Source organism: Mus musculus, chromosome 10, assembly GCF_000001635.26.
Source record: "Mus musculus strain C57BL/6J chromosome 10, GRCm38.p6 C57BL/6J".
NCBI lineage: Eukaryota > Metazoa > Chordata > Mammalia > Rodentia > Muridae > Mus > Mus musculus.
In genome coordinates this window covers 125,956,838-125,974,249 of record NC_000076.6, presented here as the reverse complement: position 1 = coordinate 125,974,249, position 17,412 = coordinate 125,956,838, and the positions used below count along the sequence as shown (strand labels likewise).

The 17,412-nt window shown below is 44.7% G+C and overlaps 1 protein-coding gene across 1 annotated transcript in view; it reads right to left on the bottom strand.

The window, feature by feature from the left end:
* Lrig3 (leucine-rich repeats and immunoglobulin-like domains 3) overlaps window positions 1-8,031 on the bottom strand; it is a 49,141-nt gene extending 41,110 nt beyond the window's left edge. Inside the window, exons 1-3 of the mRNA NM_177152.5 lie at window positions 7,539-8,031; window positions 2,058-2,129; window positions 1,783-1,857 (exon numbers count right to left, since the gene is read on the bottom strand). Of these exons, the coding sequence (NP_796126.4) occupies window positions 1,783-1,857; window positions 2,058-2,129; window positions 7,539-7,774 (383 nt within the window). The 5' untranslated portion in view covers window positions 7,775-8,031. The remainder of the gene's footprint in view (window positions 1-1,782; window positions 1,858-2,057; window positions 2,130-7,538) is intronic.
* Between the last annotated feature and the right edge of the window lie 9,381 nt (window positions 8,032-17,412).

The window sequence follows — 17,412 nt, the reverse complement described above, 5'->3', positions numbered from 1 at the left end:
AAAAACACCCCACATTGCCGACCCTCAGCCACCACTGTGCTAGGCTCTTAAGCACGCTGATAGAATCTGCCAGAACACAAAGACGACAGGATAGAGGGAGTCTGAAGAATAACTCCGATGCGCCACTATCCCTTCCACTCGGATGTCATTGAAACATGAAGAAAATAGGTATTAATACTAATACGAAAACTTTCTCTTTTTTTTTAATTCGGTGTTTATTTGACAAATACCAAGTGCCTTTTCTTTCCTCCGTCTCTGGTTCTGATCTGTGAGAAACCACATCAGTATCAAATGCCACTCAGCTCTTACTCAGACAGAAGAAAGCAGACAGGGTGGCTGTAGGGTGACTTGGCTGACCCGGGCCTTCAGTAAAAACAAACCACTATAAATCACCAGATGGAAGCAATTGGAGAGTGATCACTTTAATTGATTGACCAGCTCGCCTGAAATTTACTATATAACTTCAATCCGCCCAACACCCTTACTAGAAAAAAGAAGAAGGAGGAGGAGGAGGAGGAGGAGGAGGAGGAGGAGGAGGAGGAGGAGGAGGAGGAGGAGGAGGAGGAGGAGAATAGTGGTTTTTATCAAACCATGTAAAAAACATGTTTTAACTTTAGAGACAAGCAAAAATTTCAATTACTCAAGATCAAAATGGGAATTGGCTTGATTTTAGAAATTAAGACCTGGAACATACAAAATGCTACTTCTAAATGCTACAAAGACAAGGTGGTCCCAAAACTGACCTCAAATACATTATCTAAACTGAAAATACAGAAAATTTGACACAATTTTATCCGAAAACTTTGCAAACGAACATTTTCACTTCACTTATTGATTTAACTACCTATGTCCACATTTTCAGTCGGGGTTTCAAACCCTGGTTCTAATACCAGGAGCTATGGCTAAGAGGTGGTATGAGGTGGCTCAATTGGTTAAGAGGTGGTATGAGGTGGCTCAATTCCCAGCACCCACATCCAGCAGCTGATAAACGACTCAGGGCATCCAGCACACTCTTTTGGAATCTAAGGCCACTTGCACTCATATTTGCACAAATCCACACACACGAAGCTGGAAATAAAGATGCCCCCATGGCACATAGCCAGTCCCATTAGCCTCACACAGTACGTCTGACCATTCTCTACAAACATCACCCCAATGCACAGCCCCTATGCCAACCGCTGACACAATGACAGAATTTTAAGTTCTAGTCTACAGAATATAATCCAAGCTCAAAGTAGCTCTTTTGAATCCTGGAAGTCAAGTTAGCAAGTATGAAGTGTAAAGTACTATTTTGTTAGAAGGATGTTTGAGGGAGTTGTCGCTTAATGGATTGCCTAGCAAGAAGCTCTCTCGGTCTCAGCATCATAAATTAAGCAGATAAATAAATAAGTAAATAATGAATGCTCAAAATTTAGACGTGGAAATGAAGTTATTCTGTAGAGGCCTTCTTTGTTATGCTTTGGGGCGAGAATTCAAAGTCTGCTTGTAAGAACTGCATGCTAGTCCGAACAGAGCAGTGGTTCTAAACCCTCTAATGCTGCAACCATTTCTCAGAGCTTCTCCTGTTGTGGTGACCCCTCCCCTAACATAAAACTACTTCATTGCTACTTCATAACTGTAATTTGCTACTGTTATGAATCATAATGTAAATATCTGATATGTAGGTATCTGATATGTGACACCCCTTCCATACTCAAAGGGGTCGCGACCAACAGGTTGAGAACCACTGATCTAGCTATCATCCACTGCTCCTATAAATATACATAGGAACGATTCACTTACAAGGATAGCTGTCTAATATTTGCAGAGATGGATCCCAGGTTTGGAATGGTCTCTAATTCATTGTTGTTCAGCTTCCTATAAATGCAAAAAAAAAAAAAAAAAAAAAGCCAATTAGATCTGAAATCCAAAGACATGGAGACACCTTACAATATTTAAAGGCATCACCCAAATTAAAAGATTGAAGGACTTTTTTTATCCAAAGGTTCGTCCCTTGAAATGGTCCCAGGGGGAAAATACTTTATGCAAACCTCAAAAGAGAGAAAAATGGGACTCACACTTCTTGAAGGCTTTGAAGGTGGCTCAGGGAACTCGTCTGGATAAAAGATAATCTGTTGTGACTCAGGTCCCTGTAAGAAAACAAAAGTCATATTACAAGTAGTTTCTTAAATGTCACTAATATCACTTAATGACCAACCGGGCAGGACAGGGGCTTTGAATTCTTTCTCTCAACACCAGTGACAAGCAGAGAAATAATTGGACCATTCTGTCCACAAATTAAATGGCAACCAAATGCCAAAGTCAAAACGACAAACTCTGAGGACAGAATTAGTTTAAGAGGCTGGCAGATTCAAATCCTTGAAGCCCACAAGCATTTTAAGAGATGTTTTCTGGCACTTGGTGAACAGGTCTTTTGTGAAGTGTGCTTTGCTTCATCGCCTTAACCCCCATTCCCAATCTGATACAGTGACATCATAAACTATGAAAAGTGGCTAATTAGGCAGGTTACTGAAACAAGTTCTCCGAAAAAAAAAAAAAAAAAAAAAACACTTTTATTATCACAAAATTAAGTACTAACGTGCTCACTACAGTGGAAGAGAACAGAAGTTGACATCCGTGGGGATTGACTTGTTTCAATGTGTTAAAGGGCTAGTGTCCTGGTGTAGTGTGTGTGTGTGTGTGTGTGTGTGTGTGTGTGTGTGTGTGTATGTATGTATGACACACACACACAGCCCTGAAAGTACATGCTCAAAAGGATATACCACTGCCTGAATCCTCTCTTTCAAAAACTCCTTGAATTTCAACATCTAGCAATGCAGGACACTATTTAAACCACACTAACTATCTAAAATTGCCTGGCTAATGCTACAAGTATCCTGTGAACATACTGCAGACACTAAAACAAATGTGCTTCTCCAAAGGCTCCGTCAAACAGTAACAATTCCCACAGGCAACAAAGTACTAAAAGTTACAAACTCCTGTCCCTGCCGTACTCAGTACCAAGAAGAATAGCCACTAGAAACCAGGCTTAAGCACAGTGTGGCTAAAAGCCCCTCTCTGGAAGAGGCAAGCTGACTCTAAGTTAATTCTTCAATGTTTAAAATGAAGATGTTTTTAAATAGCCAAAGTGTTTGCTAATTAATGTTAGTTGCTGACAAGCATGAGCTATGTAAGGTACATCAGAATGGACTCAACAACCAACAGAAAAATAGAAATCATACACTCAGATTAAATCATGTTACTTCTTGCTTAGTCGACAATTCAAAATTGAGGATACTTTCGTTCTCCAAACTTTTTGTTTTGGGAGTAAGCCCTGATTTCTGTATATCACCTTAAAACAAAATTAAAAAGAACTTGCAAAGGTTTTATTTAAGCTCTGTTTGCCTAAAGACCTACCAGGCAGTAACAGACATGAGTAGATTTGTTCTGGTAGAGTTTTAACATGGAGGGGGGAAAATCTGGCTCAGTTTTAAACTATAAAAATCCTGCAATTACAACCACTGCTGTGCACGCTCACCACGCTGGCTGGAGCCAGACACTTTCCCTCACAGTCCAGCCCAAGTCCATCTGGAGTTCATCAAGGCAGCCGTGAGCCCAACAACTCACGTTAGCAGTCAAACAAAACCTGTGTGCTTTAGCACCCCAGACAGTCACAGATTGCCCACAAGCCTTAAAACACAACCAAGAAAAGAGCCCTCCACCTGGGACTTGAGCCTTGCTCCACAGACAGTCATTTGGAGCCACTTAGCTCAAGAATGCTGAGCTTGCCCCCACCTAGCCTTGTCTCTTGTGTTGGAAATCACAGAGGGACCAATCTGGTATTTACATTTAATACAGTTAATTTTCTTTTAAATTAAAAGAAAGAAAAGGAAAGCTAAGAACTGCTCTCTGCTCCTTGGAAGGATTATTTCACAGGGAGATACTGGGAGAAATGCGATTTGGGTGCTCAAAGTTTTCCACCAGCGGTAGGATGAGATTCCCAAAACCAAAGACCTTTGAACTGGCAACAGGCCTTCAGCCCAGTGCACATTCTGGGGACACTGGTTGCATGTCCTCCAGCAGGAGCTGGCAGCTATACATATTTCAGTTATTGCAAATGCTTCCATCCTGAGCTCTGTGTACTATTAAAGCCACATTATATGTGGGAGGGAAAAATGCTTCTTCAGTGACTTTTACTGCTAAATACTTAAGGCCATGAAACTTTTAATTTACCTAAATTTAGATTTTAAAGTAATATATGTTTCAGAAAAAAAATGGCCTTCCTTTTAGAGGACATGGCGTTTCCCTACGTCTTCCCTGTAGTGTTTTTATTGCTGGAAGACTAAAGGGAGCTGTGAGATACAATGTTTCCAGGGTCTCCTTGAACCCAGGAAAGAAACCAGTCAATAGGGAGGGCAGAGTCATCATTATGTGAAGTTCTGTGAAAGAACATCTTCCACAGGAAACTTTTAAAAAGATTTGCTGTGATGAAGTCAATAGATAGAAAGTTGGGGAGGTGCTAACTTACCCAGAAAGCCACAGGGCATAGGCCTAGAGAAAGCAAAGTCCCCTGTATACTGTAGAGTCACTCTCCATTTTGTCAAGTGTATGTGAAAATTATTAATTTTACAACATTTGGTTCTAGCTATCATTTTCTTCTTTCTAAGCATTTGGAAATCTGACTTCCAATTCAAATTTGAAAACACAAATACAGCGTAGCTTCTTAATCAATCCCACAGGGGCCTGCCATGCTGCTAACTCAGCAGAAATATGGAAAGCCGAAAAACAAAAAGGCAGGCTGTAGCTGTTTTAAAACACTGATCCAAAGCAACTCGTAAATCAGCCCGCTATGCTCGAGTTTTGGTCTGGAAAATATAGAGAAACAGCTGTGGAAAACATAGGACTACTTCTCCCTCCCCACCCCCAATCGTAAGTACCCTGTACCAGAGCTTTCATAACACCAAAGAAGCCAGTCGTGTACAGACTACCTTTCGGACTTTCTCCTCAGCCCTGTTAAGAGCGCCAACATTTCTGCGTGATAAGATAAATCATCTGAAATTCCAGCTAGAATTTAATAACACTTGAGGTTGGCAATCAAACAATTCGCCCCCCTTTGGCTAAATAACGTTATTTTAACAAGCCCCCCTCTCTGGCTTCAGAGCTCTGCAGAGGCACAAAGCTCTTTGACTGAGGCTCCAGCAGTAACTTTTTAAACAGCGACTTTCATTAAAGAACTGCAGGTTCTTTCTGAAAGCAGAAGCCAGTACAGTGTTATTATTGTTTAGCTCCAACTACTCAGCTTTCCACACCAGGCTCTCCTATGGCAATAAAGGACAACTGGATAAAGTGGGGAACATGTGCGCGCGCACACACACACACACACACACACACACACACACACACACACACACACACGAGAAGCACAGACATTCCTAACTTGTAGATTCAACAAAGGAAACAAAAGACACACAGCATATTTTTTTTTTTCCTGAACTTTCTCATAAACTATTCTAAGGACAAATGTTTGCTATTTTAAAAGCCCGAGGAAGGAGGGCTGTGGTGAACAATACACAGTTTCTATGCACTCCTCGGTCTTGGAAGCCATCTACTTAAGAGCTTTTGTAATTATGTAAGGTTTAACTAGGAGCAGCTCACACCTCCTATGGCAATACACAAAATAACAGAGGAGAAGGACTGCATGTTGCCTTTTGCTCTTCTCTGAGGAGGGGAACAGACCTTCGAGAGTAAACAAAGGAAGCATTGACAATAAAGAACCTGAGACCACATGGCTTGGGGACCGTCCTAAGACGGTCAGAAGTCACAGAAGTACAAGGATGGACAGGCTGTGTGATGAGCGATCACAGCAGGGCTTCTGACAAGAGACCCAGCGCTTATTTATACAAGTGGATTGTATTTTCACATACGTTTAAGGAATGCAGACGTGTATTGAGACAATTTACTACTGGCGGAAATGTAATTAAAGACTGTGCTAACCAAATAAACTGTAATTTGTTTTTAGTGTGCCACCAAATTATCTGCAAAACAAAATCCTAATTAGGTCAGCTCCCTTTAAGAACGTTTAAATAGGTATCAAATCCACTCCCCCCACCCCCCACGCGCTCCCTTTTGATTCAACTCAATTTCCAATCAAGGTCCACACAGTTTTCTGAAATCCATCTACATCTAGTGGGCCACCTGTCATTGAGAAACTACTGGGTAAAGTTAGACTTCGTAAGCATTTCTAAAGGCACTCCAGGGAGACAGGGAAGGTCTTAGTTCCCCCCCCCCCCACCTCCGCCCTTCTAGCATCCATAGGTGCCCTCCCCCCATGCTCCATTCCATATGTTGTCAGTAGAGAGCCAGTCGGCTTTCAGGAAGGCAGCAGTGTGACCCCCCACCCGGCAAGAGGCAATTGAATGGAATTAGCCACAACTAATTGAAAGTCTTCCTGCTTCAGGCTCAGGTCTTTATCTCCCCTTTCACGAGTAATAAAAGCTGCTACATCAGACATTCCATAATCAGCCATTAAATATCAATCCAATTCTCGTTAATTCTATTTCCTTATTAAACTCCCTTTTAAGAGAGCGTGTTGTTTGATGGTCAACAGCTTATAACTGATGAAACAATGTAGGTTGGGACACTGGATCAAAACCACGATTTCTTAAGCCGCCTGGCCAATATTGTCAGGACCTACGAGTGTTTAAGAGCTGAGAATGTCTGCTAGGCCTAAATTTCAGAATCTTTAAGTATGAAGTGATTTGATTTCTTTTAAACGGGACAACTTCTTTTTTTTTTAAGTGCAACTTTTGCTTTTTTGCTTATGGCTTAAACGCCCCCTCCAATTTTAACAAAATTAGGGGTTGGGAGAGAATAAAGAGAGCTGACATTTGTAAGGACTCGCATTTCCAAGTAAATTATATTTTCTTCCGTGTTCTATCCACACAGTTGGCAGTGACTTCGGGGTTTCTGGCTTCCCAGCTAAAATCCGCCAAACAGCACTCAGCGCAGGCTCTAAACTTGCCCAGATCTCGGTTGTGAAAACCTACTTCCTTTGCTTAATCTACCCGATCAGTCTTCGCACCCAACTTCTCACAGTAACCAAGACGCAGACGCATTTCAAAGTGGCCCGGGAGCGAGGCTGATGGTCTGCTAATGTGAAATTAAGCACTGCGGAGAGAAAAAGTCTGTGCGGCTTTGCTTGAGCAAGGGGGGTTATAAGAGAAAGGCGCGCCTGCAGTGACCGTCTAGGGACCCTAACTAACCCCTGAGAAGCTACAGTTGGGCCAGTTTCCTACATAAACTCAGAAGAAAACTTGCAAAATACAGTGTCTCGCAGACTGGCTCCCAATCGCAGGCGTCGGGTCTGCTGGCCTAGGAGTGGCGACTCAAGAACCCACCTGCGCGGATGCAGAGGGAGACTGAGTCCCCCCACAGGGCTCCGGTAGCGGCCTGGGCGCTGTATAGTGCGCTCTGAGCCCCGGGCCTAGGCGGACTCTTCTGGTCTCGCACCCCTGGCGGGCCGGTCTCCTTCACCCCACCGGAATGATACTGATACTCACAGCCGTGTGACCCAGGCCGGGAGAGGATCGGGAAGGCGAACCAGCCGCCGCCGGCTGCAGTCCAGCAGGTCCCCGAGGCAGTGGCAGGCGGCTGGACACGGGCGCTGCGCATCGTCGTCCAAGAGCTGCCCGGGAGCCCCGTGGCCTCCGCTTCCCGCCGGGCCCGCGCGCCCCAGCCCCGCGCACAGCAGCAGTCCCAGCGCCGCGGTGGCCGCTCGGAGTCCGGGAGCACCCATCGCCGCGCGCCCCGCCGCCTCCGGTTCGGCCCGGAGCTCTACAACCTCGCGCACCCCCAAAAGCACCGACTCCCAGACCGGGCTGGACACGCCGATCGCCGCCTCGTGCTCCTGGTGGCTCAGTCCCCGCACTGAAGGCCTCGCATGCCCCTGCACAGCGGGAGAGCCAGCAGCGGAGGACCGGCAGCCACGGTGAAGGCAGCCCGAGCGGCGTCCGAGAACGGGATGGCACGCCGAGAAACTTTTCCGCCTGCGGCGGGCGGCGGGGCGCGATGTCCCGGCGCGGCGGAACGGCGAGGCGGGGCGAGAAGGCGGGCGCGCGCCCATTGGCCCGCCTGGCACCCGCGGCCACGTGACAATAACAAGGCTCCAGCCCCGAGCCGGCGCCCGGGAGAAAGTGGAGCTGAGATTGTAGGAAATTCCGAGTTACATTTTCCAGCGTCTGCAGCCAGCAGTCTCCGCTATGTCCTGAGAACCATAGATCAGATGGAATGGGAGGGCAAGAGCGAGCCAGCGAAGGAGCGAGCCAGCGAAGGACTGAGCCGGCTGGTGCTCTGAGCTGCAGTTACTTAAGGGAAACTTTAGAGAGTACAGTTAAAGTAGTTGCAGTGTTCCAAGGCCTTTCAATTCCTAGCGAGAGAACTGTGTCGATTATTATATTGTTGGCGAATGAAACAGTGGCTTTCATAAAAAAAATTAATATCGGTGCCAGTGAGGTCTTTTATGCCCATAAATTGGACATATATAATGTATATGTATGCGTATTTGTATATGATGTATATGTATAGCCTGGCAACCCAGCACTGTATGGAAGAGGCAGGCAGACCTATGAGTTTCGGGCCGGCCAGGACAACACAGTGAGACCCTGTCTCAAACGTATGTGCACATGGATGGATGGCTAGATGGATGGACAAAGGACATGGTTTGGGATATGGGAGCTTGGTTTATAATAGATGGAGCTGGAGGGAATGATAATAAATTAATAAATAACTAAATAAATTAATAAACTAAATAATAAATTAATAAATCCAAGTTGGCAATCAGATTCCAAACAATAGTAGCTAAGAAGAATAAAAGCAACCACACTAATATATGCTAAGACCTTGAAAGAAAAAGCACACGTGCGCATGCACACACGAACGCACGCACAAACACACGTGCACATGCACACACATGCTTACACACACACACACACACACACACACACACACTTACCTTAGTCTACCTGCCTTTTGAATGATGACATTCTTGACTGAAAAGTCTACCAGACTTAAATAAGCTTATCTGTCTGTGGGGTATATTGAGGGAGGAGGTAGAACCAAAATACCAGGCACCCCTGAAGTCTGTCTGGATGTACTCAGCCTGTAACCTGGGTAGCAAGGTGTTGAAAATAATGGAGACCTCAGAGTTGATCTGCTAACACCTCAGGGAAAATAGGTCCCAAAGAGATACCTAACATTTTGTAGGGTGACATAAACTAATTTTAAGGCTCTGTTTCTGTAGGTTGTTGGCTGCATGGTATCTGCCCAAGCATGTCTGTGACTTGGGTTACTTAATCAGCTAGTTGATGCAGGATGAGATAGCTGATGGAATTGAGACTTTAACCCCATGACCATTGACTTGCACTGTAGCGTTCACCTGTGTAAGCACGGCCATTCATGGGGAAATAAAAGACTCTGAAGTTGGCACACCCTAGTTTAGGTGAGATATCCCCTCCCCTTTCTTCTGCCTGCCTGTAGCTTTGCCACATTTTAGAACGATAGACAAGAAATAGCTATAATTACAGGGCTTCCATTAAGATCCACAACAATTGGGCAATGGATTTTTCAGGTTCCTCTTGCATCTTGCTTGACTAATCTGCCTAAGGAAAACCTGGTTTGCTACTCTGAAGTTTTTAAAAACAAGAGCAGTGTCAGTATACACATGCCCGTGCCGTTACATGGCGTGGGTGTCTTGACTTGCTCCTGAGATGCCAGAGACAATTGAAGTCCGTCATCGTTCGGTGACGCTGGGCTCACTTTTCCTGGGTACACTCACTTTCACTTTCCTCATGAATTAAATTTACACTTCTATGCTTATAGTCACATCTCCTCCTGATAACCTGATTTCCAGTTTAGAACTTTCTCCTAAATCACACACACACACACACACACACACACACACACACACACACGCACACGCACACGCACACGCACACGCACTCGCACATTCAAATGCAATGCATCCAGAATCATGTTTCAACATCCCTGAACCTCCCTCCTTTTCTCCCTGTGTTTTCTGACTCAAAAAAGGATGCTTCACCCCATCCAGGTAAAAACCCTAGACCCTAGAAGGCCAAGCTGCATCCTTGGCACTGTCTCCATAACCAACCAGCAGCTTCTGTTGAAGCCAACCTAGAAAGTACCTGTCTCCATCTCCTCTGCAAGCTCTGGCCCCAGGAATCAGAACACCACCTCCTTCTTCTGTCTGGTACTCCAGTTCTCAGTTCTCGCCTCACAATGCAAAGAGAGCTTCAGAAAGCTCAAACCAGGGCCTAGGATCCCACTGCCTGATGACTCTCATGGGTTCCATTGTCTTAGAAGTAAAGTTTGCAATAACCTTTTTAGTTCACTAGAGCCTCACCCCCACCCCATAAACTGCAAACTCCCCCATATACTGCATGTTTTTCTCTTTCACTTTCTGCTCCTTCAATGGCTGTCCTGATCACTCGGCCTCTCCTTAGCCTGGTCCATTTGTATATCAGGAATCCTTACCAAACACACTTCCCTAAGATCTGCTTGGATCCCCTGAACCCCCCCACCCCACCCCGACTGGCTTGAGTTTCTTAATCAGCTAGTTGTGAATACAATCAAAGCTTTTTTTTTTTTTTTTAAATCAGGCTCCCCTCTATCATATCCTTGGATAAGGTCCTGTCACTCTCTGTCCTCTCTGTAAAATCTGCTGACTATGGCCTAGGCCTCCTCTGGAGGCCACCAGGTCCTCCCTGTTATACTCTTCTTCATGTGTGGGCCCCTGACAATACCTGATCTTTTGTAAGTCCAGGCTGGTTTATGTTTATAAATCCACAATTAAATTGGGCATTGAGTTAACCAGATAAATATGAGTGTAACAAAAAGAAATACACTTATTTTTTATGCTTAGGACCTGGGAGCATGGGACATATCCTTTAAGGGTAACCACTGAAGCAACATCATCAAATTAGATTAGAAGAAAAAAAAAAAAAAAGACCATTGTAAAAATGGGAAGGAGGCACTTAGCTCCCTTAATGCTCCTGTAACAAAACACCTGGTACTGGAAACTTAAGTAAGGTTAGCACATGCAAGATCAGGGGTTAACACCTAGAGAGAACCCTCCTGCTGTACCACCCCAAGATGGTACAAGAGAGGAAAAGGGGGAAGGGGAGGAGAGGAGAGGATGAGGAAAAGGCAGTATTCATCCTTTTACCTGCTGCAGCCAAATGTTATCAATCCATCAACAACGCCAGAGCCTTCAAGAAGCCTTCGAAGTCAACATCATGGCTTTGGGGTTAAGCCTGCAGGACAAGACACAGAGGACACATTCTACCAAGGGCATTCTGGGTCTTTAGGGTCTTCGCCACAGTGGAAGTGCATTTCCTACTCTGAGGACAGTTTGTTGCCAGGTCAAGTTTGGCCCCCTTTCCCTCTCTTTCCCTCCCTTACCCTTGTTCCTTCCTTTCTGCCTCTGCTTCCAGGTGATGCAACCAAAAAGTCTTCCTCAGATGTGGGGACCTTGACCTTGGACGGCCCAGCCTCAACCACTGTGAAAGATACATCTGTTTTCTTTGCAAATTACCAGGTCATGGGGATTCTGTTACAGTGGCACAAAAATGAACTAACAATTCTATCAATTTCCCACCATTTAACCAGTAGACAGCAGAGACTCCTGAGACAGCCTTAGCGGATTGCTTGCTATTCCTGTCAGGTTAATATTCTTTTATATATACATGCCGCACCTATGGCTGGTTGAGGTGTTGTGGCTACTGTCTCATCGATAGGGCATTTAGTATGAGGTAGTCACATTCATTTTGACCGGAAGTCACCTAACATTTCAATTAAAACTTAATGATGTGCTAGGTTTCTTCTTCCTTCCGAGAGCCATGGTGTCACTGGTAGCTGAAAATGAAAACTGACTTCCCTGTGGAAAATTCCTAAATCACACCGGTTTCTTATTTATAACCTTTTCTCTGGTGAATGGTAAGTCCTGACTATTTTTCAAAACACCCACTACAGTCCATTTGTTGGTTAGTTCTTCCCAGAGCCAGAGCTGTGTTAGGTGGGACTTATGTTGTTTTTATTGTTTTGTTTTGTTTTTTTTTCTTTTGCCTCTGGTAAGTGTGTGATTTGGATGGCAAGCTCATTATACACTAGCTCTCTCTTACACACACACACACACACACACACACACACCTGCTCTCTCTCACACACACACACCCCTGGCAAGTGAGAGACTTTCTTATCTTGAGTGCTGGCAAGGCCAATGACTCAGAGATAAGGAGCAATAGAGGTGCTAGATTGTCAGTTTTAACATCCAAGGACAAGTATGAAGCTGAATTGCTCAGTCCTTGCCTTATCATTACAATGAATGACTCGGTTTGTGTACCCTAGAACTGTGAAAGGGGGAAAAGATAAGGCAGGGGAGATTGAGGAGCGCAAAAGTCCCAGCTCGAATTGCCAAAAGGAAATGTTCCCTGATCAGTAACCTAACCTGGAGCGTCCCCTCATTAGGGCATTACAGCAGATAGACTGTGGTCACCCTGGCCTCACACTCACACACACACACACACACACACACACACACACACACACATGCACGCACATGTGCTGCAGTTTCAAACAGAAAGCAGCCTTGCTCAAGTATCTGTGTCTAGAACAAAAGAGGTGACTCCCCATCCGGTTTTCTCCAGTTGGCTGACGGTGTGGTATTATTGGAATTAAAAGCAAACACTGTTATCTGGACGTTGACTTAGCTACAGATTAAATACATGCTGCTTTACATTTTATTTATTTCTAAAATCGCCCTCTAGGAGGAATGTGTGCTCTGAAGGAAACTCATACTGTGAGTCAAAGTGGATGTGGAGAAAATGAACTAGGTGCTGCTTGGTGCTCCTGGCTCCTAAGCTGTGGCTACGGAGCTGGGCAAAGGCAGGGTGCTCAGGGCACCCACCAAGAGCTCCTCAATGCCTTGCCCTTTCCCCGTAAGGGTTCCTTAGGGTGTTTTCAATCCTTCCAATGCCTAACTACTCCTATTCCCTAACAAACATCAGTCCATGGAGTCTACTGGGACATCTCAACCACGAAAGGAATGCCTCTCTAAACCAGTCCGTTGCCGAGTGCAGAACAATGGGCAGCGGGTCGCTGCCACAGCTGCCACCGGAAGTGGAGAGGTCAGAAGGGGAATTACTATAGCTCCTTACTCCACTTTCCTCTTCTAGAAAATGGCTCAAAACCAGTACTGTGCTACACAGTGGAACCTCAATAACTTAAAAGTCCCATCTAAAATCCAATCCTTAACATCAATATATAGAATGCATTTTAATAAATACACAATATATTTATTATAAATGATGTATAACATAATAAATTGTATGGAGAGAGAAAGTGGTGAGGATTGGGGGAGGGGTGGAGAGAGAAAGTGTGTGTTCGTCCCATGAGACTGTAGTGCCCACAGAGGTCAGACAAAGCATCAGATCCCCTGGAAATGAAGTTACAGACAGTTGTGAGCTGCCATGGGGTGCTGAGAACTGAGTCTGGGTCCTCTGTAAGAGCAGCCATTGCTCTAAACCACTGAGTGCTCTCCCCATCCTGGAGCCGTTCGTAGTCTTTACATTACTGGTTTGTCTAACTCATTTCAGTGTTCAGAGAAGTCAGATGGGTGAACCACAGACATAGTTTTCTGCTGGACCCATTTACCAGTGACTTCACTGGAACTGACTGGCCTTTTAGCTTTAAACAATACTGAAATTGAGAACTTAAAAAAGAAGGTATTTAGTGACCTCACATCAGGTCCTAAATCTATTGTTATGGTAGCATACTGTATGAATTTTATTAGGAATTCCATTATGCCATCTCAAAAAGTTATTCATTAACTCAATTTTCTACTATGTATGCCGTGAGGGCAGAAAGAATTATTAAGCATATTTACAAAAAAAAAAAAAAAAAAAAAAAAAAAAAAGGACATCTATGTGCCTTGGGAACTTCCTTGTGAAATGTTTGCCTCTTATTTCTTGGATGAGCGTTTGGTTTACACTAATCTAAGAATGAAGTTGCATTCCCATACCATGAGAGAGTTCATAAGCGATTTGTTTATCGTTTTTATTCACAGCTTCATCCTCTTGGACATCTTACATGTATTTGGGCCTATCCTATTATTAAGGTATCTTTACGTTGCACATTCTCAGAATCAAGTGCCCTTCACGACAACCTCAGCTTCCGTCCCTACACAGCAGGACACACACTATCACATGATCAAGTATTTCAAAATAGAAAACAAGAAAATCCTGATAGCATGAAGTTGGTTTTAAACTGTCACTCTTGTCCTAGAAAAGGCAGTATAAAGAGTGTACTGAAAAATCTTTGTATTTTCGTATAAGGCCAAATGAGACAGGTCAGGGGGGTGAAAGCCTCCGCTGATCATGCGGACACCCTGAGTTCAGTCCCAGAGATCCATGCAAACCTACTCCACAACTTGTCCTCTGACCTCCACTGAAGTCTGTGACTGGCCACGATACCACCGTTGCCTTAGGAAGAAAACACTGCTGCATTCTGGAACTTGCCTGCAAGTCCGGGTCGTTTCCTATAACGCCATTAGGAGTGCATGGCACTGTCTCAAGGTGTGGGGGGGAATTCTTTATCTTGTTAGTAACTATACTTGAATTCTATTCATCCAAGACGAGAAAGGTGACAACCGAGTTGTGCACACTTGAACACCCTGATTGTGGCTACGTAGGTACGTTTACAAGGATTTTCCAGAGGTGTTTAGGAAAGCAGCTTTCAATAAAACCATTCAAATGTAGGCTGTCTGTTTAAAAGTGACTTAGATATCTTAAAGCAGTCCATATTTGGTCAGGATGCTTGTATCTCAAGACACATTTTGGATATCTAAATCAGAGATTGGGAGTTGCCAACTCCTGGAAACTCCAATATTTTAAAGAATCAAAGGTTTAGGGCAGTGTCTCTTTGAAGCTGTTCTCACTGTTTTTATACGTCTTGCACCAAATATCATCCCAAATCTACAGGCGGTGGTGGGTTAGAGAGCACAGGATACAGCTAAAGATGTCACATATGATAGCTCTTCCAGTCGGCCTCAGGTACTTTCAGCATCAGACAGAGTAGGTGTCTCAAAACACGAACACCATCTGACTCCTCTCATCTGCTGGGAGAAGTTCTGCACTGAGAGTTCAGGGACCTGGAAATTCTGAGGCATGGCATCTCCTCTTAGGTAATCCTAAGATTTCTTTTTATAGGTGATGGAGGATGCCCTCAACTGTGCGCTCATGAAACTCCCCTCTCTTCTCACCCAGCTCCGTCAAGAATGTAGATAAATTCGAAGGAAGAACACGAAGCTCTTCTATCTTAACTGCAGTAGCCTTGGGCCAGGGTGGGGATCTGGGTGGAAAAGCACGTGAAGGGTTATTTTCCAATACGTTTCCATGCAGAAGGAGAATCCTCTCTGCCATGTACTTACATGCTAAGTAACAATAAGGAAATTGCTGTGGTACAAACTAATTCGTATCACCAGCCAACACCAAAGTATTAGCTAAGCCCATAGGCTACTCTATCTACCAAATACATAGATCAGGAGATCCTAGTGTGTGTTTCTACAACAACACTTTCCAGGGTGTGTGTGTGTGTGTGTGTGTGTGTGTATGTGTGTGTGTGTGTGTGTGTGTGTGTGTGTGTGTGTGTGTAAGAGAGAGAGGGAGAGAGAGAGAGAAAGAGAGAGAGTTCTGTTTTTGTGTAAATCTTGCTCCATTTATTTATGGACTTTTTGCCTAGACAGTTTTATACATCTACAGACTGATTTTTCGTCCTTTTTTTTCCCCCTCATGTCTCAATATTCCTTCTCATCCCGCTCTATTCCACTGAAACCCTTCTTTCTAACTAACGTGTTTCCATCCCATGTTCAGATTTTTTTTAATGTGTGTGTCAAAGTTATGGAAGGGAGGAGAGAGGGAGAGGACCGGATTTAAGCTGAATCGCACCCACGAGCATGTGTGGGAGGTTATCTAATGGTGCTTGAGCAACTTGTCATCAGCTACAACTCGGGAGAGAATCACAGCCCCCTTAACCCCCAGCAACCATTAACAGCCAACAGTTCCTCGGGAAGTGTGTGCGGGGGAGGGGGGGCACTCAGGAGCCCTTTCCCTCTCCGTGTAGAAATGTTGGAAGTGTTGACTTGTCTAACGCTGTCAGAGTCTGTACGGGTAGCCACCACAGTTACTGCCTGGGTTCTGATCATAGCGTGCCACCCCACGCTCTGGCACTTACAGACTCTCTACCCCACCCGAGCCTTTGAGAGGGAGATATAGATGCCACATGTACTGGTTTCTTATTAGACCTGTGTTGTGTGCAGAACCTGTGCTCTGGAAGCCCGGCCCTGTCGACATTGGAACAGTTAGCCTCGAAGGTTGTAGTCTGCTATGGTGACCCTCCCTTTTACCACAGCCCTCACCCACGTGCTTCCCATTCAATCTCGGTTTGCCACTCACCACTCACAGTGGAGAGCCCTGTTAGCTCTGCTTTTAAAATATATTCTGACTCTAGCCAGCTCCAACACTGCTGGGTGCGCTCATTATCCAGGTCCAGATGCAATATCTCTCACCTGAGCTAAAGGAGAAGCCTCTTGATCTTGGTGCTGCTGTGAAATCCCGGAAACTCCTCACAGAACAACCCACATCGTCTTCCCGAAACAGATCCCTCCGCATCCCTGCTCGCAATCCTCCAGAGGCACTCTTACACTAGGAACAAACTCCACAGGCTTCGTGGGGATCTATCAGGTTTCCTTGGGACCTGCTATCTTCTCCAACCTTGTTGTGGCAAAACCCCTTGGTTTTCTTTCCTTTCATTTCTAGAACATACACATGGTCATTTCCACCCCAGACAAGTTCCTATTGTTTTTTGTTTTTTTGTTTTTCCACACAGTCTCCTGGTAGCCTCTGGTTTCACTGCTTCCTCAATAGGGTCCCCGATTTAACTTGCTCCTGGAAACTCACCTCCTCTCCCTTCTCTCCCTGCAAGGCAACATGTAGCTCCTACCCTACTTAATTTTCTCTGCTTTATTATAATTAACCAAAGCCACAACACACATAAACATGTATGAATGTATATTTTATTTCCCATGTCCTCCACTGGAGTGGAGGGAAAGGGAGTAGGCATTTGGTCCTGTCTTCTACTGAAACTTCATATTCAGAATGAAGCCTGTTCCTCTATTTCACAGAACTTTACCTAATACCTGGATCCCTACAGCTGGCACACAGAGTACCCTACATCTGTTATCAATGTCTTGGTGAGCGCAGGAGCTTTGGCTGAGAATCAATGGAGAAGAGTCTTTTCATACGCAGATGTGGGTGCTCTCAAGGATGGGTGATCCTGCCTGGAACTTGCCTTTTCTTGAGCCAT